Raw genomic sequence first — 26,742 nt, forward strand, 5'->3', positions numbered from 1 at the left:
AGCATTTTACCACGCCATAATCATAATCACAGCTTAGACACTCCATACAAAAATCTTGTTTTTACCATTTCCCGCCTAACGCGTAAGAGCAAGCGAAACAGACAGCCCTTTCCTATCTTCCATCCCTTTCTGGTTTACGGCCATTTATAGCGGAGGATGAGGTAAATCTAACACGACACCGACACTAATTGGTGCGGGGCGGAGATTGTCCGTTCTATGCGTAGTATAATTCTTTAGTCTATGACACTATTCCTGGCTTTATAAGAGCTGCTGGTTCGAATCAAATTACGAGCGGCAGAACGGGAGAGGTAGACAAAATCGATTGGTGGACAGAGTAATCTTGATACAGCCAATCGCGACTAAAAACTTAAAAATGTTTTTTTTCTATTTGTATTCTAGCGAAATACCGGAATAGCGAGAGCCGTGGTAGCCTAGTTGGTAGATCGCTTGACTCTCACTTTGAGGTCGCAGGTTCGAATCCAACACAGGCTTAAACCAATGACTGTTGAATATGTTTTCGAATTCGTGTTTGCATCATAAATGATTATCACGTGCTCAGCGATGAAGGAAATCATCATGAAGAAACCCGCATTCCCATGTGACCTAACCTGTACTGGGCTGGTTTTCCCTTCGCGGGTTGGAAGGTCAGACAGGCAGTCGCTTCTGTAAAAAACTGGACCTGCCAAATCTTCAGATTAGGTAAGCGGACCCTGTGGAAAACGGGATAATGCTAGGGGGATGACGATTTAACGGAATACCAACACTTCTCTAAACCGAGATCCCGATTCATATACAATACAAAGTCTATAGAAATCACTCGACAACAAATGCAGGCCACAAACGATTGATCTTTTCTCCTTTCGTACTAAAGACCAAAAATATTCTTTACAATCTTAAAACCGATCCCGTTACCATGGCGACGGGTAGTCTCGAACAAAAAGATGCCTTTGGGGAATAAGATCAATATCAACCATGTCTTTCTAACGTGCTCTGTGATATGTGACACAATAGAAAAGGTCCAAGTCTTACACGATTATTTTAAAGAGATTAAAACATAAATGTTTTCGGATTGAGGATAAAAATAGAAGCAGAATTTTGACACTTCTCCATACTGTCCGGCTAAAATTCCTGATAAATTGCTATAAAATGTAAAGCACAGTGGAGTGTATCTCGTCCGAAGGATGAGTTACTTACGAAGAAGAAAAACAGCCAGTTGGAGAAAGGCAGTTTTGATTAAAAATAAGTTTTTCTAAGTTTCCTTCTTTCCGATATTTAGGGAATAATACTATGATTTTGCAGTTAAACGCTAGCGTAAGGGGTTATAGTGTAAAAAAATATCCATACCAATACGTGTGTTTACTGAAATAGTATGGAGATTTGGTGGGAGAAATAGGTAGGTTTAATCCTCACTCGGTTAATATACTTAATTTTTTTTTCAGTTTTTTACTTTTGCGATGGAAAATTCCACTTGAGATTAACTCAGAATAATGAGCTGAATTATCCCCTTCAGTATTCGTTACGATGTCCCACAAGTATGTATGGGTGTTAGTGGCAACTTTGGGGAATGATTCAGATCCTGGTTCTGAGTTGATATAATAATAATAATAATAATAATTGGTGAGGCGGGTAAACCGCCTCGCAGAAAGCGGTGTACACCTCTCGATACCCTGAGCTGCTCACAACCATGTTGCTGCCTTGCCGTCCAGCCGCGTCGGCTAGATATGTGGCCCATCCAGTGAGTGGCGAGTCACCGCCTGCTCATTTATCCATGTTTACCAACATTGGTCGAGCTGGCGCCATAGTCCCCCATATCTCCAGTATCCCGGTCCACTAACCCCCAACCCAATAGCCCAGTTCCCTTTGTTCCCATAATCTGCAATAGTCCTACACGAACCGGGGATTGTCTTTGTGTGCACTCCCATAGTGCATACAGGGATAATCGCCGGTTGGTGTCACACCACATTTAGATTAAACTGTCTTAAGGGGCCTCTACGTGTTCGCTTCGGCCCCACGCACACCTTCCAAAAGTCCGACCTCCATAGGCCCGAGATATGAAAAAGACATACAATAATAATAATAAGTAATCAATTGGATTTTTTACATTATTTGAAATACAGCTTTTCTACTGGAGTGGGAATAAAAGGATGAAGTACTCTCAGCTGCCTATTATCCGGCCACGTCTTATATGTTAGCTAATTTGACCGGCATTCTTGAAAATCGAACCGCTGGTAAACCGTAACCATAATACCTAATGTTGGGACTTCAAAACCATACTCAATAGTGTATTTGACTCGGTCAAAGATAAATTATAAAATGCTAATATAGAAATAGAGGCCAGTCTAAGATGGTCAAAAATCAATCTTACAAACTCTTCCCCTTCTCTCTCTTTTTTCTTTTTTTCTTCTTCTACTCTTCTTCTTTACTATTCTTCTCCTTTACTTTTCGAATTATTATTATTTATTTTTATTTATTCGGAATAACAACAGCTAGTTTTTACATATAAATATTTTAAGTTATAATTTTACAATATACACCAAAATAGTTATCCACTTTTGAAATTATTTTAGAATTTTATTTATGAATTATGTAATAATGAGTATGACGTTTAACCGTTTTCATTGATGACGTCACAGGCCAGTATTTTCATACAAACTCCAAAGAAAACTTTCGTTTAGGCGTTTCGTAAAAAGTATCTCATTTGACTAGGTTGTCAAGTACCCTATTGACAATGTTTAAATCCCACTATTGTCATTGACCGATGAGTATGGACTAAACAATAATTATTATTCAAACTTAAAAAGACGAATTTATTTAGTAATTCAGAGCCCCAGCCGGATTCGAACTTGTGACTATGATGTAAGAGATAACCCTCTTCGACGAACGCGTTATCTAGGTTTCCTTTATTGCAAAACTAAAGACAAAACCTAAAGAAAAACTACCCTCAAATTAATCCCGGCACAATGCTTACAAGTTGAAAAATGGTCAACTCTACTTCAGTCGAGTTTTTCAATCGCTCGGAAGCGGAAACTAATAAGACAGCGCAATATCCGGTTCCACTGCGGGTAAGCCAAATAACTCGACCTTCCAAAATGTGGGTACTTGGAAAATGTGGGTTGAAAATGTGTAGTTAGAGGGTCTATTGAATTCTGAGTGCAACTCGAGTCGTAAGGGTTAGTAGTTAGATAGTGGAATGGTTTTAGGGGTAGGAATCTTGGGTCGTTTGTTCGATGGTGATAATTTCGGTGTAGTAAATAAGTACGTTATGTTCGGAATATATAGGGTATTAGTGAAATTATAACGAATACTCAGAGGGATAATTCTGACCATTAATCTGAGTTAAATCAAGTGGAATTTTCCGTCGCAAAATTCAAGACATTTTATTATTTTCAATATATACTTTTGCGATAGAAAATTCCACTCGATATTAACTCAGAATAATGAGCTGAATCATCCGCCTCAGTATTTGTTATGATGTCACATACAGTCATGAGCAATATAATGTACCCACTTTAGGACTCTGTCGCACTAACATATTTGACATTTAGTGAGACTTACAGTTCATTTTGTCAAAAAAGTTAATGTGACATGGTACGTAAATGGTACCAAAGTGTATACATATTAATACTCGTGACCGTACATACACCCCTTACAAGTTTGTATGGGTGTTAGTGACACCGTAACGAATACTGTGGAGATGATTCAGACCATGATTCTGAATTGATAGAAAGTGAAACTGTGACTATTTTAAGCTCAGAAAATAACATATTATATGACTGTCAGTGTCTATGATAAACAATTTCCTCATTGTTTCAGGAATGGAACGACTACAAGTTAAAGTGGAACCCAGACGACTACGGTGGAGTCGACACACTACACGTGCCTTCAGAACACATATGGCTGCCAGATATCGTGCTTTATAATAAGTAAGTGATTGATTGATTGATTTCAAAAGTCTTTATTATACATTAGAAATTACAGTATTACAGACACAGTCTAACAATACTCACAAGAATTAATTTAGTACAAATATTTCGCCAGCCTTGAAGCCATACAGAAATTTATGACACATACATTGAGAACTATTTTAAAAGTTAACTATGTTGGTATTATGAATCTGCAATGGAGTATTAATAATACCAACATAGCAACTTATATCACACAGCGACAGTTTATGTGAATGTAGGTAGATTAGTTAATATGAGAGTACAGTACGTTCTCATTTATAGCAACTAAGTATATAAATAAGTTAGTATTTTCTAATAAAAATAGACGAAATAGACTACGGGAGTTGCTACCTTATCGTTTCGGCGCAACGTTATTATTTTAACATATGACCTTCGTGGTCCAGTGGTTGAACGTTGGGAGGCCCCGGGTTCAAATCCCGGTTGGGAAAAATGACAAAAGTCACTTTGTGATCCGTAGATTGGTTAGGACATCGCGAGGAAACCAGCGGGAGGAGGAAATGTTTTTCTCGTCAGGTGACGTCACCTGACCTGTATTTGGCTGGATTTCTCTTTGTGGGTTGACAGGCAATCACTTTTATAATAAAAAACCGGACCTGTCAAATCTTCAGGTTAGGTAAGCGGACCCTGTGAAAAACGGGATAATGCTAGGGAAATGATGTAGTTTGGTTAGGTTAGGTTATAACAGGTTAATTACCCGATTGATGATCCGTGCTTCGGAAGACACGTTACTAATATAAGCGTGTAGTCATTACATGAGCTATGTCAGACGCCTATTATGGCGGCTCAATAATAACCCTGACGCCAGGGTTGAAGAAGTCGGACACTGACCACACAATCCACACAGAAGATTTTAACATAACATAACCTGAGCTCACTTCGGCTACTTAGAGTCACATTAATCGCAAGATAAAGTGAGTACCCATGCTTCACGGAACATTCTGTTAGACCAATACGATGGCTGGTGAGCCGTATCGTGCTCATGAATGGTTGAGTCAACTTTAATAAATCTACATAATTAAATAAATTAATAACTCATTGGTGTAAGTCCAATGCCAGTGATAGAATCGTTGTTTCGCGATTGAGAATTAATCCGATGATACACAGGATCACAGTGACTTGTTTTTGAGTGTCACCTATGCTTTATCTGTTTGTGCGCTCACAAGTAAAAAGATAATTAAACAAAACTGCAATATATCATTTACATTCATGTTTTTTACAGAACGTTCACGCAAATGCTTCCAATTCCCCCTGATGGTTCTATCAGCCCCATAACAAATCCTTTACGATAAAACAATCCACAAATCCTTACATTTATCTCACTCTAGTATGTTTACTGAAGAATCAATTTAAGGGCGAACCTGCCTCACAAACTTTCTCAACCCCATTTCTTTCAATGAGAATAAACTTTGCCAAAGACCTATAAACTTTATTAGGTGGACCTCTTATCTCTTTATTTCTTCAGACATATCCCATTATTCAGCATTATCACAGCAATCCTAGCTAGTTTGTCTGCTCAAAGTTCAACCGCTTCCTTACATAGTTTCTTTTTCTAACAATTGGGAATTATAGTCCAAGTTTTTGTGGATGTACGGTTGAGTTTGCTCAAGTTAGTGGAAATTATGTTACGGTTTGAAAGATAGGGAGTTTCTACCTATCACCATCGGTACGACCTCACAAAGAGAAAATTTAAATCGATAAAATTCTGACTCGCACGGGACTTGAACCCGCAGCTCTTGGCAAGCCGGGACGAGCGTGATAACCCTTACACCAGCAAGGAAAAGATCGTGAGAAAACCCGCATACTCGATAGTTATCCGGAGGTGAGGTGGTGACCTGTATAGGAATGGTCTTCCCTTCGCGGGACGGAAGGTCAGATAGGCAGTCGCTTCTTCAAAAAACCGGACCTAATCATATAAAAATATTGTCGAAACGTGGTGGAGTATGCTCCGTACTTCATCCATAATGTTACCTACCAATGTATAATTTATAGCTTTTTGTTAAAACACTTGGAATTGGAAGTATTTTTTCGGTAGAAGGATCTTTTTAGTTGTTTTTAAAAAGAACGGATATTGCTACGATAAAAAAACCTATATCTAAACCTCTACAAGTAAGTAAACATCTAAACACTGTTTATCTTTTAAAGTACCTACTTCTACCAACATTTCTTTTAACATAAGGTTGAAAATCGTTAGCTAATCGACCCGTTCAAAACCATTCACAGTCTAAAATCGATACGAGCTCCCTAACCGGCCATTTTAAAAAGCAATATTACTTGCAACATTGCCACTATCTGAGCCAGTTCACCGCATTTCTATGCATTAACATCACTTAAACCTCCTAGCATTAAGGAGCTTAGCTTTAGGGGGTAAAGTTGGTTTTTGACTAGCTAGTTTGTGTTTGAGAGAGGTGCGCTAGTAGTTAGTCGGGCGGAAGGAGAGATAAGTGCACGTTTTAATCTAAATGGCATCAAAGTAGCTCAGTTTATCATAATAAACAGATGCTGCTAAGAGGAGAAAGCACTGCGACTTTAACTTGACTACAAAGGAGATTTAAAATGGCAGCTGAGGTATTGTGTGCGCGAAAGTTGCAAGCGGACTGTTGCTAGGAAAATATTTAAACTGGCTAGGATTGATAAATAAGTTTAAAAGAAGCTGAATTTGGATTATTGAATTGATAATACTGACTACTTATAAAAACGGCCTCTGTGGTACTTACCACAGACTCTTTTGTGGCTCTTGCACTGCATTTAGTCTTTGATTCCTGGTAGAAACATATCACAAAAATCACTTTGTGATCCCTAGTTTGCTTAGGACAATGCAAGCTGTGCTCAGCCCGATTTTCCGAAAGTAAGATGACCCATGTTTCGGAGATTATTACTCTTCGGAGACTACTAGTTTTTTTAATTAAGTATGTACTCGTTACATAAGGTTTGTCAGGAGCCTTTGGCAGCTGAACCCTGACACTAGGGTGATGAGGTACCCACCTCATCGTCGTTGGTCGTCGGTCGTTGACCTCAAAACTTTGACAATATATATTTTTTTAAATTAAGACGTGACTTAATGTAAATGGCATTAACTACTTGGCCGGACGTTGAGGGCTCTCACCCGGTACAAAACTTAAGAGAAAAGGGCTCAGGTTGCCCAGATGGGCACGAACCTCTGCTCAGGACGCCGTCTGAGAGGATAATATTTGAAAGAATTAATCGACCCTAGTGGGTTGATAGCGATAAGCGCTAAATGAGGGAAATCATCTACCATGCCGGCGGGGTATTTATCGGCGTTCTGAAGTGTTTATTGTCGCGAGCTGATTGGCCGACCATAAAACTATCCACATCATTCACTGCTTGTTTGATATCGCACAACCAAAAAAAACAAACTTACAATAATTGTCAAAAATAAATGTATAGTATCAAAACTCAAAACATTATTAATATCAAACTTCTTAGTATCTTTAAAACAATCACACGCTGACGTGGTTAACAGGCGACATGCGGACTCGTGTAATTTAATGCTAAGGGCATATCTGCCTTGTTTCTATGGTCCGTAGCTACGACCTACTGAGGCCTACTGTTCGCATTTTTCACGTAGGTATTTACCTCATTGTAATTTTTCCAGCAATCCCATTCTAAATCTAAACATAGGGGTTACTTAATGCACCTGCGACTCCTAAAAGCGCTCCCCGCGAATATTCAGCGACAAGTTTATTTTTAATGGTGGCACGTTAGCCTAATGGAAGTAAGCTCGACCTATATTTTATGGTACAATTTTCATAAACGCGACAAAGTTGGTTATGACAACGCTTTTAGACGCGTCAACGTCAGAATTTTGTAGGGGAAAGTCGTAGGCGTTGGCTTATCTTGTGAGTGTGTTCATCTCCAGTGACGTAGTTAGGGCGCGGGCGTCATCCATGGGCACACCCCAGACACTTCATACAAACATCCTCGTTTTACACAAACACTACACATTATCATCAGCCCATTAACATCCCCACTGCTGGGCCACGGGCCTTCCCTATGGATGGATAGGGAGATCGGGCCTTAAACCACCACGCGGGCCCATTGCGGATTGGTGGTTATTAACGACTGCTAATGCAGGCGGGACCAACGGCTTAACGTGCCTTCCGAAGTACGGAGGAGCTCGAGATGAAAACTTTTTTTTTTATGGTCACCCATCCTATGAGCGGCCTTTGCGAAAGTTGCTTAACTTCAACAATCGCAGACCGAGCGCGTTTACCGCTGCGCCACCGAGCTCCTCAAACACTACAACAAACATGACATGTAGTGGAAACACTACACACATTGACATTAAAGTACACGCGCATCTGTGTGCGTAACGTCTGACACCATACGATTTTAGTCTAAACTATGTTCGAGGGTGAGGTAAACCTAGCTCAGACGATGGTGGGGAGCGGAGAGTTGCCGTTCTATGCAATATTCCTTATTCTATGCCATGAGTGAATTTCAGTGCATCACATGACACAAGCTCACGAATACATCCCAATTGGGATAGTCAGAGGTACGATAAGTTGCAGAAGTCCAATCAGTACATATTTCTTGCAAAGTAATAAATTAACTGGTTGCACTTAAAACCTCCTGGTTACATATCGTTTCTGTAATAGACCAAAAACACCTACAAAAACAAAAATAATATAAATATGGCAACTAATGGTTCATAATTTCACCACTGTTTACAAATAATTATTTTGGCTCAGTGACTGCCCTTTTGCTTTTTGATTGTACATCCATCGCAGGATGAACTAAGTACCCACAGCTCACTGACCTTTCAAGACCAATGTGACAGGTGAGCCATATCGCCGTCTGTAAGTCCCTAATGGTCGAACCAACTATATTAGTGAAAACTGCACTTAAAATAAATTACATAAACATACATAATCTCACGCCTTTTTCCCACCGGGTGAAGCAGAGACTATAGAATTCCATTTGCTTCGATCCTGACACACTTCTCTTGCTTGCTTCACATTCATCGATCGTTTCATACACGCACGCCGGTTCATAGTAGACCTAAACAAAATAAATAAATAGTAGTATTAAACCTTTTCTAAGGACATCTCTAATTTGGTCAATGTACGTCCTAATAAGAGCTTACATGTAACAGATTAAAGAAAAGGTTAACATCGTGTCTTATAGGGAAGTCAAGGAATTGGCCTTTGATAGATTGGAATGATAAATGTTACACCGACAAGAGCGTGGCTCTTAAATTGATGATGATGACGTCCTAATAAATAAACTTAGGAAGTTACTCGTATTATTTGAAATTAAAAAAATATATGATGTATGATTCATATTATTTTTTATTTATTTTATTAGTATTTACTGGAGTGTACCTGTATATTATCTCTGGGTGTCACCCATCCTAACTACGACACTGCTCTGACGTTCAGCCTCTTTGTATTTTTTTTTGTCCCTGATAACCGAATTTGTCACTCATAATGCCTTTTTGCCTGTGACGGCTTTCTTATTTGACTGGCACTCTGGCTGTCGTGTACCATTGTCTTAAAATATACTTTCAATGTAAATATTGTTTATAAATGTTCTTGTCTACCATCTTCTTATCGTGTGGGTTGTGAGGTGAAATACCAGCCTCATCGACCCTGGTGTCAGGGTTATGATTGAGCCGCCAAACCCCTGACATGGCTCACGTAACGATTACTCACTTAAGTACATCAGTAAATAGTAATCGGAACCAACGGCTTAATGTTCGTGAGTGTAAGGTGTGCGTGCGTGTTGTCGACCATTATAGATGGCGATTCTGCCACCTGTCACGTTGGTCTAACAGAAAGCTCGGTGAGTGTTCATCTTGTGATGGATGTACCTCTAACTACCCCAACTGGGATAAAGCCGTGAGCTTATGTTCTGTTGCTTATAAATATAATACGTCTACACTACGAGGTAATGATTTACCCATCCAACACAGTGTAACCACCGATACTAATTTTATATAAGGTATATATGTACGCGCAAGAGTGTGTGTCTGTCTGTTTGTTTGTCCGTCTTTCACGGTAAAACGGGCGGAGCGACGAATCGACGTATATTTTTAATTGGAAATAGTTGAAGGGATGGAGAGTGACACAGGACACTTTTTGTCACTTTCAAACCCCCCACCAGAAAGCTAAAAATTGGTAAGTATGCGGACTTCTTGTGACTAACTACAAAATCGTGCAACTTTTTTTTTTGTAATCTGTGCCTAACGCCTCCAAAAGGGGGTGAATTTTTCACAGTTTTCAAGGTTTTTCAAGGCAAAAAATTGGTACATTAGGAAAAGGGAACTGTGGGTAACACGAGCAAAGCCGCTGGCAAAAAACTATAAAATAGAATAAATCTTTCTTAAGTTGCAATGTTCTTTGCTAACATTATATAACAACTTAATAGAAAATTCCCAAGAATCACACTTTTACTTACTTATGGTATCAATCTTGCAGTGCCTGCTTTAACTATTCTAATAAGTCTGAATACCCTCCTCAAAATGAAACCGATAAGAAAATTAATTTAATGAAATATTACGATTCAAATTAAACTGAGCAAGAAACCGTTGATTGAAAGATATCAAAGTAAAAACTCTTTCATTGGTAACCATTGGTGGAAGTTTAACTAATTTAAGTTTGGGAAAAGTAGCTACTTTCTTCATTTTCGGTCATTAGCGGAGCTTCCGAGTGGGACGAACGAAACTTCTATCAATAGAGTAAGACTTATATGTATTTCGATTGTTGTTCTTGCAACAACAGACTGTTGTTCACACAACAACAGACTGATGTTTTGTAGCTCGGTTAGGTGTGGGTACTTAGTTCATCTTGCGATGGATGTATATCTGACTACCCCATTTGGGTTATAGTGAGCTTATCTTATGAGATATGTTTTCACAGAGTTCTTATCATAGAGAGATGCCGTGGGAGCATTGCCACATACTCGAGAAATGTGTTTTCGACTAATGAGACTTAACCTGTATTTGGTCTCACAACAGGTCACATAAGTTGCTAATAATTTAATAAAAGCTTTCCAAATAATGTTGTTAATTTTGGTAGTTATTATTCAATTACCACCAAAGTTGTTCAAAGAGTTTCAAAGTTCTTTATTTAATTAGTGAGTTATTTAAAAATGTAAAAACTTCATAAAATTTTATGTGATAATTTTAAGTAAAATAATGTTAAATAATTTTCGTATCATTATTACTTTGGGGCATTTTTTAATTACTTTAATGAATAATACGAGTACGTAAAAGTATAAAAGGTTGTCTGTAAATTAAAATATATATTTTTTTTGCTTGTGGCTCTGCCCACCCCATTAGGGATTACGGGCGTGAGTTTATGTATGTATGTATGTATATTTTTTTTCTATGTGATGCTGGTCGGAGTGATCATATTATATAGTGGAGGTGGACGTTATGCATCAAACATTGCGAATTGTGTGCCCTGCATGCCATGCTATGTGGAAATATGAGCGTAGCATATGCCTCGCCGCCAATATGCGAAGCGTACGCCGCATAGCGTGCGAGGCCCATGCTCTTATCCAGCTACGTTTATTACCTATCCATCCAAACTAAAATCTACACTGCCTACAAACCGCTGTTAACATTTTCCTCACCAGCCCTACCAATAATCAATCACCAACTCCTCATTGACAAGATGTCTTGATAAAGCCCCTCCCTAATTGTTCTACTGGCACTTTTGTCCGTCCTTACATCTGTAGCTTTTTTGTTTGACTTTTTGTCTACTTGCTTATTTTCAGGCCGCTCTCGCGAAAATATTAAGTCTATAGCTTTTACCATAGATTTATGACGCGAAAATATTCTATATCTGTGGTTTTTACTTTTTACCAAAGATATTTTTTGTTTTCCCCAAAGGACAAGGCAAGGGGAACTATGCTCATAGAGCCAAGTCTTATGTGTTTTTTTCTTAATGATTAATGAAAGGTGATGACAATGAATGATGAAACCTAAACCCCCTCTCTCGGAGCAGAGTCCTACTCTGAACCACAAACGAATTAACTCAAAAGTTCGCATAAACTTTCGAAACGAAAATAGACAGGTACACTTTGTTTATTGAATATTCCGATGTAACAACACTATCGCGACTGTTTTCTGACTAACTTCATGCGATCATTAACCACAAAACACCGCTTCGTATTAATTATTTCGATTATTCAATGAAGAAAGCAACCATGTCTTTTTTTTACTTTTGATGGGTTTGCTCTTGGCCCCAGACTTGTTCGAAGGCATTGACGAGGCCCAAGATGGAGCGAGCTCGCCCAGAAGGTGACTGTTTACGCTGGCCTTGTCATCTTCTCATGTCGTTCACTTTCCCGCCAAAAAGTCTTTACCATAGATTTATGAGGCGAAAATATTCCAAGTCCATTATTTTCATTATGTAGGTTGTAACGTTTTCGAACAGGCGGGTTAGACTAGAATATTCCATACTACTGCTAAAAGTCACTGTGGTCCTGTGTGGCACCGGTTTTTCTCAAACGGAGAGCATTGGTTCGAACCCCGAAGACTTTCACCAAAGAATTAGGTATTTATTTATCTTAAGTATCATTTTCACGGGATTCACATACCTAACCTATATCTACCTGAAGATATTGATAGGTCCGATATCTTTACAACCCGAGGTTCGCACGCAACGGGGCAAACTCAGGCCTTTCATTGTAAATTTTGTATCGGGTGAGAGCCCTTAGCACTCTACATTTGTCCGGCCAAGTAGTTAATGTCATATGCGGCAAATCCACAAAAGTCACGTCAAAAATATATTTACAGTATTAATTAAACAAATCTTAATTATCCCCAGCGCGGATGGCAACTACGAAGTGACGATCATGACGAAGGCCATCCTCCATCATGATGGAAAGGTGGTGTGGAAGCCTCCAGCCATCTACAAGTCGTTCTGCGAGATCGACGTCGAATACTTTCCGTTTGATGAACAGACCTGTTTTATGAAGTTCGGGTCTTGGAGCTATGATGGCTATACGGTAAGTTTTGATTCATTTACAATTCAAATATAATAATATAAGTCCATATACCTAGTTCAACGGTGACCAAAAAGTGAAACACGGTCCGCAATACGAATCACAGACACGTTACGGTAAAAATATCAAATCTTAATTTAAATCTCAATTGATATTTTTATCCGCATTGAAGCAGCGTAACGAAGTATGCTCCATACTCCCTCCGGTTAGTCGGAGGGGTCTGCGCCCATCAACGGGACGTGCATAGGCTGTCTAAGTTAAGTATATTAATTGTTATTCTAATCTACGTTGAAATCCGAGACCAATGGCAGATCAAACGGATAGCGACATTCATAATTATTGTATGAAACGAAACGATTTGGTGATGCCTGGGCTAGCTTATGGAAATACGGCGCGCGGTAAAAACAAACGCATGGCGATGTACAAGAGCGTTCACGCAGAAGCGAACACGCGTGTTTTCGTAGTACCCCACAGCACGTGCCGCTTCTGAATAAATGAAGTCAAGTGGTAATATTACAGAATAATGAATACTTATAAAACAATAATATTAGAATTACAAAAGCTACAAGACAATAATTATAATAAATATATCATTTGAGACAAACTTGCTATAAACGCTTTCATTCTAATTGATACTTCAAATTACTTATTGCAAAAAATGGAAAATGTATTAAAATAATGATTCTTAAAACTCATAAAGAAATTATTATGTTTTTTCCTCTTAATAACCAATTTTGCATATTTTTCCTGTTTGACTTTGATGTTTAAATATGAATAAGGCGGTATTTTTATATTCTTTGTTTTTTGTACTAAAAAGATTTTTGATTTATTTTATTTTGCAGACACTTCTTTTCTTCTACTCATAGACTTAGAATTATTTCGTGCTTGAACATGAACATGAACATGAACATGAACATGAACATGAACATGAACATTAATAATATTTGTAGAGGCTGGAGCCTAAACTAGGGTACCCTGTGTTATAGGTCTCCAGGCCTCCACCTCCAGGAATACGGTCATTAATAATGTTATAAATAGAGCAATACAAAGAAAGTAAATAATAAAAAAAAAAGTAAGAAATATGAGAAAAGTAATTTAAAAATACTGTTACAAAAAGGTTGTGTGTGTGTGTGTGTGTGTGTGTGTGTGTGTGTGTGTATGTGTGTGAGTGTGAGTGTGTGTGTGTGTGTGTGAGAGCGAGGGTACTAAACTTGGGTTCGGAATAGTTTCTTCTTCTTCCACTATTCGGGTGCTTATAAATTGGAGCTAAGCAGTTATCAATAATAGTTCCTCAGTCTCGTCATAACTCAGACTCATAAGCCAAGACATCACCGTTTTCTTGCATTGATACACGTTTAAAGGGTATATTTTGTTCACTGCATTACATCTGTTGTATAGGTACGACCCAAGAAAATCGAAAAATCTTTTGGCGAAGGTTGTATTAAATAGTTTACTGGGACAGATTAGGTCATGTCTTCTCTTATTTTGAGAGTAAGCTGGATTATAAGTCAACTGAGTGTGTTTTTTAATGATGGTTCCGGCGATAAATAACTGGCGAACAGTTAATACTTTACAATCACCATACAAATTGGACGTCGGGAACAAGAATGGACGAAAGGTTGAGACCTTTAAAATTGCTCGCTGCGCCACCTCTAGCTTCTTAAGAGTTGTCTTGTGAGTACCGCCCCAAACAGTAATACAGTAACTCAAAATTGCCTGACATAGTGCATAATAAACTATTTTTAAAAGGTTATAATCGGCCATGTGCCTAAGTGTTTTAAATATAAAAATTAACTTTCTGGTGCGTGCTGAAAGTAGCCTAACGTGGGTTTTAAAATTAAGATTTTGATCTAGATGTATGCCAAGATACTTGATGGTTGAGACGTTTTCTAAACTTGGACACGAGCAGGGATATGTTAAATCAGAATGACATTTGTGGGCTGTTAGTCTATTGCTATTTTGATTAGATGGTGTTCGGAGAGAAAAGGTTATATATTTTGTTTTATCGGTATTTATCGTTAGTAGATTTTGTCCTAACCAGCGCAAAACAGAATTTAATCCTTCCTGAGCACAACAGAATAGCTCTTGGGAAGAAGGTGCACTAAAAATAAGAGCTGTATCATCAGCGAAAGACACGATTTTTCCATTGTTTAACTGCAAATTACAAAGGTCGTTTATAAAGACCAGAAAAAGGGAGGGCCCGAGAATGCTCCCCTGAGGGACACCATACGCAGAAGTTTTAATATATCTTTGAAAACAGAAACGTCGTAACGTATAATACGTCGTAATTGATTGAATTTACTTAGTTAATAACTAAAACGGACTTGCGTAATAAATAAAAATGAAAATGTAATAAAGTACCAACTTCATTTGCAAATGCGTAAACAATTTATCAATTTCTAAGCAGTTTTTAAGGCTGTACTGAATCTTTTTGTTAGCTCATATACACATATCTATAGACATATCTGAATTTTTTTGCGAATCAGATTTGCACCTTTTGCTATTGTCAATAAGGCACAAAATATTTCAGATACGTCAGTTTGCAAAGTCAGCTACCAATATCTAAGAAAATATATCCAAGAAAAAGACATTAACCAAAAAAGGAAAAAGAAAACTTGTTTCAATCAAAAGATGACTTAGGACAAAACAAACTAAATTTGATACGAAATTAAATCCTTCAGTTTAAGAAAAAACATTTGCCCGAAGCAAGCGTTTAGGAAAGTAATCGAATTCCGTACAAAAGCCTTTCCCAATACGTTGTCAAGAAAAATATTTATTGGGTCGCAATAAATAATATGGACAATGAGATACTACGATGAGAGACGGGAAGTGATAAAAACTTTGGAATGGAGCTCACAGCTATAGGCTCAAGAAACACCATCCATCGAAGCGAGGAAGCGGCGGAGGCTAATAAATCTGCGCTTCCTCTTCCACATAAATAAGACTGCTCACACCCTTATATCGCCCGCGTTAAGGTTCACTTGGGACGTGCCATCTATCTCGCTCACACCTTAGATAGTTGTTGGAGATAGCAATAAACGCTAGCTCGGCACGCTTTGATTCCCTAATAACGGATGGTCCTGTCGGGTTTTTCCTTGCTGCTTTCTTCTAAAGTAGGCTTTCAACGTTTTAAGATCTCAATCATGGAAATACGCGAGCTTAAGCGTGATCAAGGGGGAAGTAAGTAAATGAGAGGTCCTCTGTTTGTTTTACTCAATACGAAATCAATTTGCATTCGAGGGTTTTGTTTTCGGACCGTTTAGTTTAGTGGATTGTTCGTCTATACGGGGTACGAGGAACCCCAAGAATCTAGCGTTCGATTTGCAATCGGCAAATAGAATGAATAATATCTGATGAATGTCTGGCAAATTATTAGTCATTCTTATAAAACTCATCGCGTATCCCGATAAATATAAATGCGCTATTATGAAATCAAATTAAATGAAAATTACTTTTAACGTTAAAAAAAAATATTAATGTTACTGATTCTGTTAATTGTATACTTACGTACTTACTCCGTGTTCTCGTCTTTATTTAATATTTGTTTTTGCATATAGTAATAAGTAACAGCAAGTCACGCAGCACTTTCTCAGCTCTCTCTCCTCTTTATAACGCTTTTCTTTTCTACTCCATTCTTTTTCATCTTCTTCTTTATAAGGTAGGTAGTACTGTCATGGTTTCCTTTCTTCCATAGTAATGTATCTATATATTTACGTATTTATATAATTATTATAATCATTATTTATTGTTATCTATGTATTGATTTTAATATAGTCTATCTAGTTATAAGTACTTATATTTTTCAACATTTTTTTTATTTTGCACTGTCTATCCCGCTACACTTTTCATTAAATTCATATCCTATACCTAAAGGTTGCCTGGAAGAGATTGCTACCTTAGCAATAAGGCCACCTGTTGTACTACCAATTTAATTATAATACATTTTTTCTTGTGATTTAAGTGCAATAAAGAGTTTTTGTATTGTATTGTATTGTAACAGATTCATCTAAGTAACTAACATACATTGTTCCCCCTTTCTAATAAGATTATTCTTGTTTCAGGTGGACTTGAGGCATTTAAAACAGACGCCAGACTCAGACCACATAGGCATGGGCATAGATCTGTCGGAGTATTACATCTCAGTAGAATGGGACATCATGAGGGTCCCCGCCACAAGAAACGAAAAATTCTACTCTTGCTGCGAAGAACCATACCCCGACATTATCTTCAACCTCACTCTTAGAAGAAAGACCCTTTTCTACACGGTCAACCTCATCATCCCCTGTGTTGGGATCTCTTTCCTATCAGTCCTGGTCTTCTACTTACCCTCTGACTCTGGTGAAAAAATCTCGCTCTGTATTTCCATCCTTCTCTCCTTGACCGTGTTCTTCTTGCTTTTAGCAGAAATTATCCCACCGACGTCCCTTACAGTACCTCTGTTAGGCAAATATTTATTATTCACTATGATGCTAGTCACATTATCAGTAGTTGTCACTATCGTGGTGCTAAACGTAAATTTTAGGTCGCCAGTCACCCACCACATGGCTCCGTGGGTGCGGAAAGTCTTTATAGATTTTTTACCCAAGATATTGTGTATACAGAGGCCAGAGAAACCGCCAGACGACGATGAGAATGACAAACCGACCGAGGTAAGGGGTGAGGGGTACCTGGTGTACCCAAATACTCTTGGCGACCTTCATCATCCAATCACAGCTTTATATAACCACTGGAAGCGTTAACGTTATGCTCTTAACAGTCAAGAGTATTTGGTTACACCGCATAATATGGGTATTTACTCAGCTGAATTTATTATTATCTACTAAAATTACAAGCCCTTCGCCATCACCTTTAATTTCCTCCTCTTACATTATCGATGCTTACTTTACCTTGACTCTCCAAACAAGCTCAGTCTCGCTTTAATTAAATTCACAAAATAAAAGCTCTCGCAAAATGAAGTTCTCCAGACGGAATCCCTTTCAAAACGGAAAAATAACACGCCGCCTTTTCTCATCGAGTTTCCTTCATTCAAAACATTCCATCGGAACTGATTCAATACAAACAGACGCTATTACAGTCGATCCGAAGCCGCCCTCAACAATAACCATTTTAATTGTCGTCAGCCACGAGACTCTTCTGGGAAACGTTCCTTTCAACGGTATTCTAAATCCATTGTGTTCTGTGTGTATCGCGAAAATATCGCTTCCAGCCCAATTTCATTCCATTTCGATTTTCCTTTATTACTCAACGCCGGCGGGCTTAACGAGCGAAAGCGGCCCCTGTTATTTATGTTTCCCTGGTGGTTGCGGACGGATCGCGATATATACGAGCGAGCCCGAAACCGAAACCTCCACTCCGGCCTAATTGTGTGCCAGCTTAAGCCACGTCGATACACTGCTCCCTCCAACGAGAACTGACGTTTTAATCTCCAACCGATACAGCCTTCACTAACCGCCTACGTTGGCCTGCGTAAACTGTTGTTGACCATAATACCATATCCACAGTAAACCTAGGTATTATGTTTCCGATGAAGCACGTTTCAGATTTCAGTGTAACATTTTCGTAATCCTCTTACGTTATATTTCTTGTTTATTATAATTATGGCCGTCTTTGAGTCTTGAAACTGAAAGAAATATTTCCCTGCTTCAGGTAAAATAAGTTTTATGTATACTTTGATACTTACTTGGGACCGTGGCCCTATCTATAGACGTAGGTACTGGCCATGAAGATGTTTAAACCGTATTATATTATAAATGTTGGTTTTGAAAAATTGGGCCTAACACGAAAGTTAATTTCAGGTCCTGACCGACGTTTTTGGTCCAGACGACATGGACGGAAAGTTCAAGGAATGGGGCTGTGAGGAGTATGAGCTCCCTGGCATGCCGCCGTCCCCTCCACCCCCTCCAGGAGGGGACGACGAACTGTTCTCCCCTCCCCCCGGGTCCCCCTGCCGCCTAGACCTAGACGACGGCAGCCCATCTCTAGAGAAGCCCTACGTGAGAGAGATGGAAAAGACTATAGAAGGCTCCAGGTTTATCGCTCAGCATGTCAAGAATAAAGATAAGTTTGAGAGTGTAAGTAAAGTTGTCCTCTTTCCACGCGACTGTCGGAATAATATCTTTAGTAGCATTGTATTTAATCTTATCTCTTTGAGGCACCAGAACGTTTGGATCGAAGCCAACGTCGTAACAGATAGAGGGATGGACCAAAATTAGCTCCTATACGAAAAAAATCTTTATATTAATTCACTTTGTCTTGTGAGTAAATATTTTGAAACATAATATTGATGGATTTTAAAAGTAACCTGTTGCTTTCAGGTGGAGGATGACTGGAAGTACGTAGCGATGGTACTGGACAGAATCTTTCTGTTCGCGTTCACGATAGCTTGCGTCCTCGGTACCGCGCTCATCATATTCCGGGCGCCAACCTTCTACGACAATAGCAAGCCCATCGATATTCTCTACTCGAAAATCGCCAAGAAGAAATTGGAGCTGCTAAAGATGGGCTCGGAAGGGGACCCGGGTCTCTGAAATTCGTCTTACGTCTTCGGCCACTCGCCGCCGAAGACGTTCTGGGAGCTAATCGTCATGTGGTGGCACGGATGATCGATGTAAGACTCCCAGATGGGAACTGCCAGGCGAGAACTATTAGTGCTCAGTGTGGTGCCAAGCGCCGGGTGCGCAGTGGACGTGAACACGCCGCGAGCGTTACCAAAGCCGTCTTTTTATATAAACTCGATCGTTAAACTGTGTCCGTCGAATCGAAAGAACGGAGCAACCTCAAGACATGGCCGTTTTGTGTTGACGCCGGATCCGCCACTATTTTTATATTAGACGCTGTAAACGTTTATACCTTAAGCGAATGTTCTTTTGTACGTTCATTGGAATCGTTTCTTTTCCAGGATTATTTAATACGAGCGCACAAACAATGTACAGATTATCTTTAGGGTTTATATTTATTTCTCGCGATAGTATTTAGTTGTCGGATGTTAACATTAACGTGCATAATAAGCGGTTACTTAATATAAGATTTACTTCGAATAAAATCGAGCTCAATTTCGTAATGTAGGTTATGTAAAGTGGTACTATTCAATCGGAGTCGATTAGCAATCAACATAATTATAATAGTTTCGTGCAAACGTCCCCAATGAGAGCCGGACATTGTAGATTGACTTGTATTTAATAATGGTGATGTAATTTTGAATTATACATTTAGTATTTGATAAACTACCTACGTATTCGCGTAAAAATCATAAGGACAATATCGATAAATTGACGAATGGTAATAATTCCCCTGTAGTTGTAATGAAGTTATAAGGGAATGTAGATATTGTTAGGTCAAGCCTAGTCAAGAGACGTATTGAAACACTTATCATAAAGCCAAAATAGTTGATATAGTCACGTTGCGACGGTGATATTATTTGATTAGAGTATATTTGTGAACGCAATTGACTGCCAATTGTAAATTAACATTTTTATAAAATCGATATTCTTAGATAGTTCGATAACTTGTTTTTATTAGATTTTTTAAACGGAGTGCCAAATCCTGTCGTCAATAAACTCAGTTGACTGCAAGCTGTAAGCTACTGACGTTATACTTTTCTAAGCTAATTTGTCTTTATATTTTGAGATTCGATGGTTTGCTTTGTACGATTAGTTTGGAGGTACAGAACAGCGAACGCTATACCTGAATGCGACTGAAAGATCTCACTGCGCTTCAAGTTCGGCGCGTGATCGCACGAACGCGCTAATTCCGTAATAATAATATTAACAGTAAATTCACTAATAATTCTAGAGTACAGGGTAAATTTAGAACACAAGTATCTTCTCCTTATTTGAATTCTCACAAATTTTCACCGATTGTAAGTCTTTTACTCACTTATCGGCACTTTACCACTAACACTCTTAGATAATAAATCATTGTTGAGGTTTGTGACCTTAGTCTTAACTTAGGTAACCTGACATTAATTTGTACCTAGATTAGATTCAATATTAGATATTTTATTTCGATTACTATTAAGTGTTACCTACTCATTCACGTCACATTTTTCATTTTGTAGTTCATACTTTTTATTATTTAAATGTCTTCGCGCATTTAAAGACTTACCTCACCTCGACCCATTTAGTAGGGTAATGTAGCAGTCTATCTTAATAAAAAAAATATTTCGAGCCGCGTATTTGATATGTCAAAGTAACTCATGATAATGTTTATTAGATAAAAATTACTTAGATAACTCAGAGTTATGATATTTAATGAAAATCCACAGCGAGCAGATAGGAAAACAGGGATGGTTAGTAAAATAATTCAAATTGTTTTGTGTGAGTCGTCTTCATATTTATAAGTGTTATTGAATGTGTATAGCTGTTTGTGTCTGATGCGTACACTGGGCTAGTCTAGATTAGAAGGTACGTAATAAGCGTAGTTTACGTGGAATACGGTCCTAATGTTAGGCATAGCCGTGGAAGCTCGCTAAAGGTTGAACGAAGTAAATATAGTCCCGCCCGCGCGTTGCGCTCAGGGCCCGCTCTGGCTCTGAGTACGTCAGGATCTTGATGGAATTTTGGATGGAATTGTTCATCTTACTGATACTTAAATTAATTTTCTAAGATACACAGTCACGTCGGATAATTGAAGTAGGAATGTGCTATTGCACGCACCGAAACACACACCAATTTAGAGAATAATTACTAATTATCAATAATATAACTTAAGTCCACAGGCTTCCCACACTGATCCATGGTCATCCGAACTTTTATTGTAGATATTTGCTAGAAAATAAACGGTCTGTTGTTATTTTTATATGACTGCAAATAAATAAATAGTTAGATTTTCTATAACACCATAGGATAATGATTGTTTAATGACAAGTGTCATTACTCTGATTGATTATAATTGAGTGTAATAATGGAGTTTAAATGAAGATATATATATTGTAAATATATCTATATATCGGGCATGATTTTGAAGAGTAGTGGCTCTAATTTGGGTCTCGTGTTCCCAGCAATACCATATTGCAATAACTCATAAAAGTATAATGAAGAATCTTTGTGAAAGAGCGTAGTGGACATAATTTTTGTAGATTACGAATGCTGTTAGGCTTACGAAAACTGGATGAGCTGAGCCGATACAACGATTAATAACCCTAGTGGTTTATGTGGATGTTTTGGTACACTCGGTGTTTGTATTTATCCCCAAGTTATTCTGGATCTCAGGTCTTGCTCAAACCTAGTTATGTGTATGTCTATGTCTGCTGCGCGAATCATAATCCTTGTCACAATATTTACGTGACTCAATTGTGTTTATGATACGCGAAGTAGCGATATAACCTAGTCATTTGAAGTTTTCTTTCTGTGATCTGAAACCTTGGTTGTTTACTTGTTATTGTCTCAAAGACAAGCGAGATTTAATCCTCATTTCGTTATACTTTTGAAGTAAAACTTTATGTTTGTTTGTCTTCGTCACTTAGGGCGTACGCTAACACTCGCGCGGGTCTGACCAACTTATGTTGGACAATTCTACAAACACAAACAAACTTATTAATCGCCCAGTGTAAATTGGTCCTCTGCTAGTGACCGCTGGCGGTTCGACGCGTGCGATTAACTTACACTGAGCGACAGACAAGACTGTAGGATTATCCAGTATAAGTTGGTCTTACTCGCGTCGGACCCTTGTCGTAGGGCAGAAATTGTTAGTCAATCAGACTCCAGTCTGTTTAATGTTTCGGGTGATAAACGGGTAAGAAAATGTAGTTTTGTCGTATATCTGGCGGTAGATAGGTAATAAATAAATTTAACAATAAATCAAGCTAGAATCAGCTGTCAGTAAGTGTAAGTTATAAAAATGGGTACGTGTTTAAGTGGTATAAATTTAGCTTCTCAATGTTTTAGAGTTAGTCGACGAATGAGTCAGCTCGAAAACACGATGTCAGATAAATTTGTTGTACCAGATTCAGTTACAACTACAGAAAAATAGTTTCAATTACCTTAAACATTAAGCATAATTCCGTTAAACATTCTAAATGATAATAATTATCATTTTTATGACCACCTTATGCCTAGATACGAAGTTTATTTAATAAAATGTTATTTGCTAAAACTTAATAAAAATGTGTTCATCAAATTGTCAGTTATTACCAAAGATCAGGATATAAAACTGTGCCAAAATGAATTAAAATCTACTGCCAACTTTTAATATAAGTTACCTTAAAAATGCTAGGTATTTTATAGAGTGCGTTGAGTTTGACAACTGTTACTGACATAAAAAGGTTATTTGATGGAGTATTTAAGATGTTTTAAAGGCTACTTTTTGGGTACTTTAGTTAGAGTAACACATTTCTGTAGTTTATTTTACTTTAATTAATAACCTAGGTATTTTTGACTCTTGGACACTAACTTACCTTTGTAAATCTCACTACATGATAAATGAAGTATCATATCAGTTGAGCAAACATTCGTTTAATCACAGATGTTTGCTCAAAGTCGCGCCATGTTTGTATTGTATTATTCCTCTTCATTTTTAAATATTTTTATTTCCGAAACATTCAATAATATATTATGCGGAAATACACTTAAATTAATACTAATGGAAATATCTCTGATATTTGTTTTATTTCAAAAATGTCTTGGGAATTCTCTCTTTGAGATACCTAAGTACTTTACTCCGTCAAATGCCTTGTATATTCCATATATTTTATCAGAAATACGTTAATAAATGTTTTATGATTGTTTCGGTCAAACCAGCAGGTTTATCTACATTGGGTCATGGGGTTGAAAACTCATAGTCAGCTGTCACATGGCTGTCACTAATTATAAGAAATCAACTTAACCGAAATGTTGACGTGTACATATAGCAGATCAACATAGAAATTTAAATAATATTTATAATTGACGAGTTATTTTTCTACGTTCCTTTCTTTTAGTGCTAATGTAGGTGTAGTGAATAATTGTTGCAGAGAACGATGGTTAGTAAGTAAAGTGTGTGTCGTGTGTTTAGTTTTTATTGTGGTGTCTATATTGGTTGTGTTCTGTGGTTTTACTTTTCGTTGTTTCTGAATTTTTTTCGGAGGTAATAACTTCGTTGTCTGTGACATTTTTATACGGTGTTTGTTTTTAGAGATGGTTGTATTATGGCGCATTATATTCATAATAACGTTCTTAAAAGCACTTCTTAAATGCCGGTACAAATTCAGTGTTTTTGAAATTAAGACCTAAATTCTACTGTAATTTTACTTTTAAAACTTTGGGATTACTTATAACGCATTATCCTTCCAATTTTGATTGATCACAATCAAGTGACTGTTTTATCGTTTCAATGGATTTATCGAAAAAGTCTGATGACGGGTAGTGTTTCAAATAACACAAAAAAATCACTGCCATTTTAAGTATATCAATGCTATTTCTTATTTGGTAAAATATTATATTTGCTAAGAAGTGAACCCGGGTTTTTTGCGTCCCGTTCATAATGTGTATAAGTACATCATCTCTAAATTTAAATACCGAACAACCGTATTCACTTGTTTATACCTATTCTTCTTGTTTTGGAAGGAAGTCAAAAATAACAGATCGGTAAATAATCCGTAACGCTTTATAATTAGGTTCATCGAAATCTAGAATAACACTTTTGACATCTTGCTTTATTGCACTTTTCTTCATATTATTTCTATTTAATTTCTCATTTTCTCGCATTTAATCTTTATAATAAATAATATTACTTAAATATACTCTTAACCCTATAATACCTATGTAAGTTAGGCAATATTTGCATATTTAATCGAACGTCTTCCAAAGCGACGTAAGGTAAAATTATTTTATTCGTTTTCTTTTTTAAAATAATATAATATATATTTTTTTCCATTTAAAATTCTTTAATTTTACCTTAAGGTGCCACTAGTCTTGGCTTATTACTATTATTTACGTTTTCACATAAATTCTTTTGAAATTAATTATGATTAATTTCCAATAATTCAGCTGTATTTATTCTTTTTTTTTTTTCTTTTAAATATTGGTAATAGTTTTACATAAATATGCATTAATATATTAATAGAATAAATGTGTACATGTAAGTAGATGAAACCACACGAAATTTGCGTTGAGCTTCCAACACGATTAGATGTAAATACAGACATAAATGAACCACAATCTAACTTCCTTCTTCTATCGAGCCTCGTTTTGACTGAGAGCATTTACGTTTACATTGGAACACAGTATTAAAAAACCTTCATATTCTAACAATAAAAAAACAATAAAGTAATACATAATACAGTATATAGACAATAGACATCCATCTGTTGCGGTTAAGTCTGATCATGATTTCTGGTTCTGAGTCTACAAATTGATTTTTAAATTACTAATGAAGAAAAAAATCGTTTCCTAAGACTAAGAATATACTATAACGACAATTTTATTCTAATAAGTGTATTATTCGATAAAGTTCAATGCATAAGGTATTTTATAATATACGTTCAAACGTCAATGCTCTTCGTCAAAATTGGGCTAAACATTTTTGTACCTACTAATTTCTTTTGTAATATACCTATAATAGGCAATCTAACATTATATAAATACTGTCGATGTCATGAAATAAAAATATATGTACTAAATATTATATTGGACTCATCGACGAAACTAGAATATGTAACATACCTTTAGTTGGGTTGCCTATAAAATATTATAGTACTTAATATACTTATTGGTTTATAAATGTGTAGTAAAGTATTATTTTTTTGTAACTACTTTTTGTGTTAATTCATAACGGACTCTAATCATCATTGAAATCAATATTTTTATGCATTTGTTTTATTTTAATCTAAATTAAAAATTATTTTAAATCCTTTCAAAAAAGAATTTACTGTATAATTATTAATTTTGAAGTGAAATTTTCTGTGCCTTTTGATAAGTCTATTTTAAGTTGACTTAAGTAAATTCAAGCTGATAATTCAAGTGCATTTGAACATTTAATATGTGCTTAAATTATATTACCACTTAATTAAATTACGGTAATATTTTGTAAATGTGAGTCGTTGTAAAATCTTTAATTCCACGAAAGCAATGTACTGTAATTAATTTTTAATATTTGTGTACGTATTTAAATTATCATACTAAATTTAATATCGTATAATAATTATTTTCATTTCCTTAGAATGGGGTTGTTAAGAAAAAGATTAAGTAGGTATGAAAGTGTGATGAAAAATTATTTTTTTAATCATCAGGTTTTTTCATGCGGGGTCTGGATCTGGGTGGCTGCTTTTAATACGAAACGCGTCTTATTTTTTCCAAACAAATGTATAAATTAAACTTGTTCGAAACAGGCTTAAATTTGTTCGTTTTCATTTTATGTATTATTTGTGTGTTCTTATTAAACTTGTTCTTAAGTCGAAATTTATTTGACTTACGAACTTTTCGACAGTTGAAGGCAATCTTTATAAGGAAATCCTAAAACGGACTTATTAGTAAAAACAGGCACTAATTAACATGTTTCGAATGACAGTAATTTCATTCATGTAGCAAGAACTAAACCGACGAATGAAAATAACTATTATCTATTATATCTAATCTTTTTCTGAGCAACCCCCAAAACTCACTGTCAAAAACATTATATAGGTTGTTAGTGAGATCGTAACAAAAACTTTGAGGGATGATTCAGATCGTGATTCTGAGTTGAAATCAATTAGGATTTTCCGTCGCAAAAGCGTCGAATAGAAAATAATTTAATAAAACGCTAAACTTTTCATGATTTTTCTGAGAAAAGATTCCACTTGATATTAACTCAGAATCATCCCCCTCTGTATTTGTTTCGGTGTCACTAACAC

The 26,742-nt window shown here is 36.8% G+C and overlaps 1 protein-coding gene across 1 annotated transcript in view; it reads left to right on the plus strand.

The window, feature by feature from the left end:
* Positions 1-19,465, plus strand: part of LOC126370686 (acetylcholine receptor subunit alpha-like 1) — a 105,722-nt gene extending 86,257 nt beyond the window's left edge. Inside the window, exons 3-7 of the mRNA XM_050015694.1 lie at positions 3,814-3,923; positions 12,761-12,941; positions 17,000-17,587; positions 18,734-19,009; positions 19,253-19,465. Of these exons, the coding sequence (XP_049871651.1) occupies positions 3,814-3,923; positions 12,761-12,941; positions 17,000-17,587; positions 18,734-19,009; positions 19,253-19,465 (1,368 nt within the window). The remainder of the gene's footprint in view (positions 1-3,813; positions 3,924-12,760; positions 12,942-16,999; positions 17,588-18,733; positions 19,010-19,252) is intronic.
* The last annotated feature ends 7,277 nt before the right edge of the window (positions 19,466-26,742 follow it).

Source organism: Pectinophora gossypiella, chromosome 11 (genome assembly GCF_024362695.1).
Source record: "Pectinophora gossypiella chromosome 11, ilPecGoss1.1, whole genome shotgun sequence".
NCBI lineage: Eukaryota > Metazoa > Arthropoda > Insecta > Lepidoptera > Gelechiidae > Pectinophora > Pectinophora gossypiella.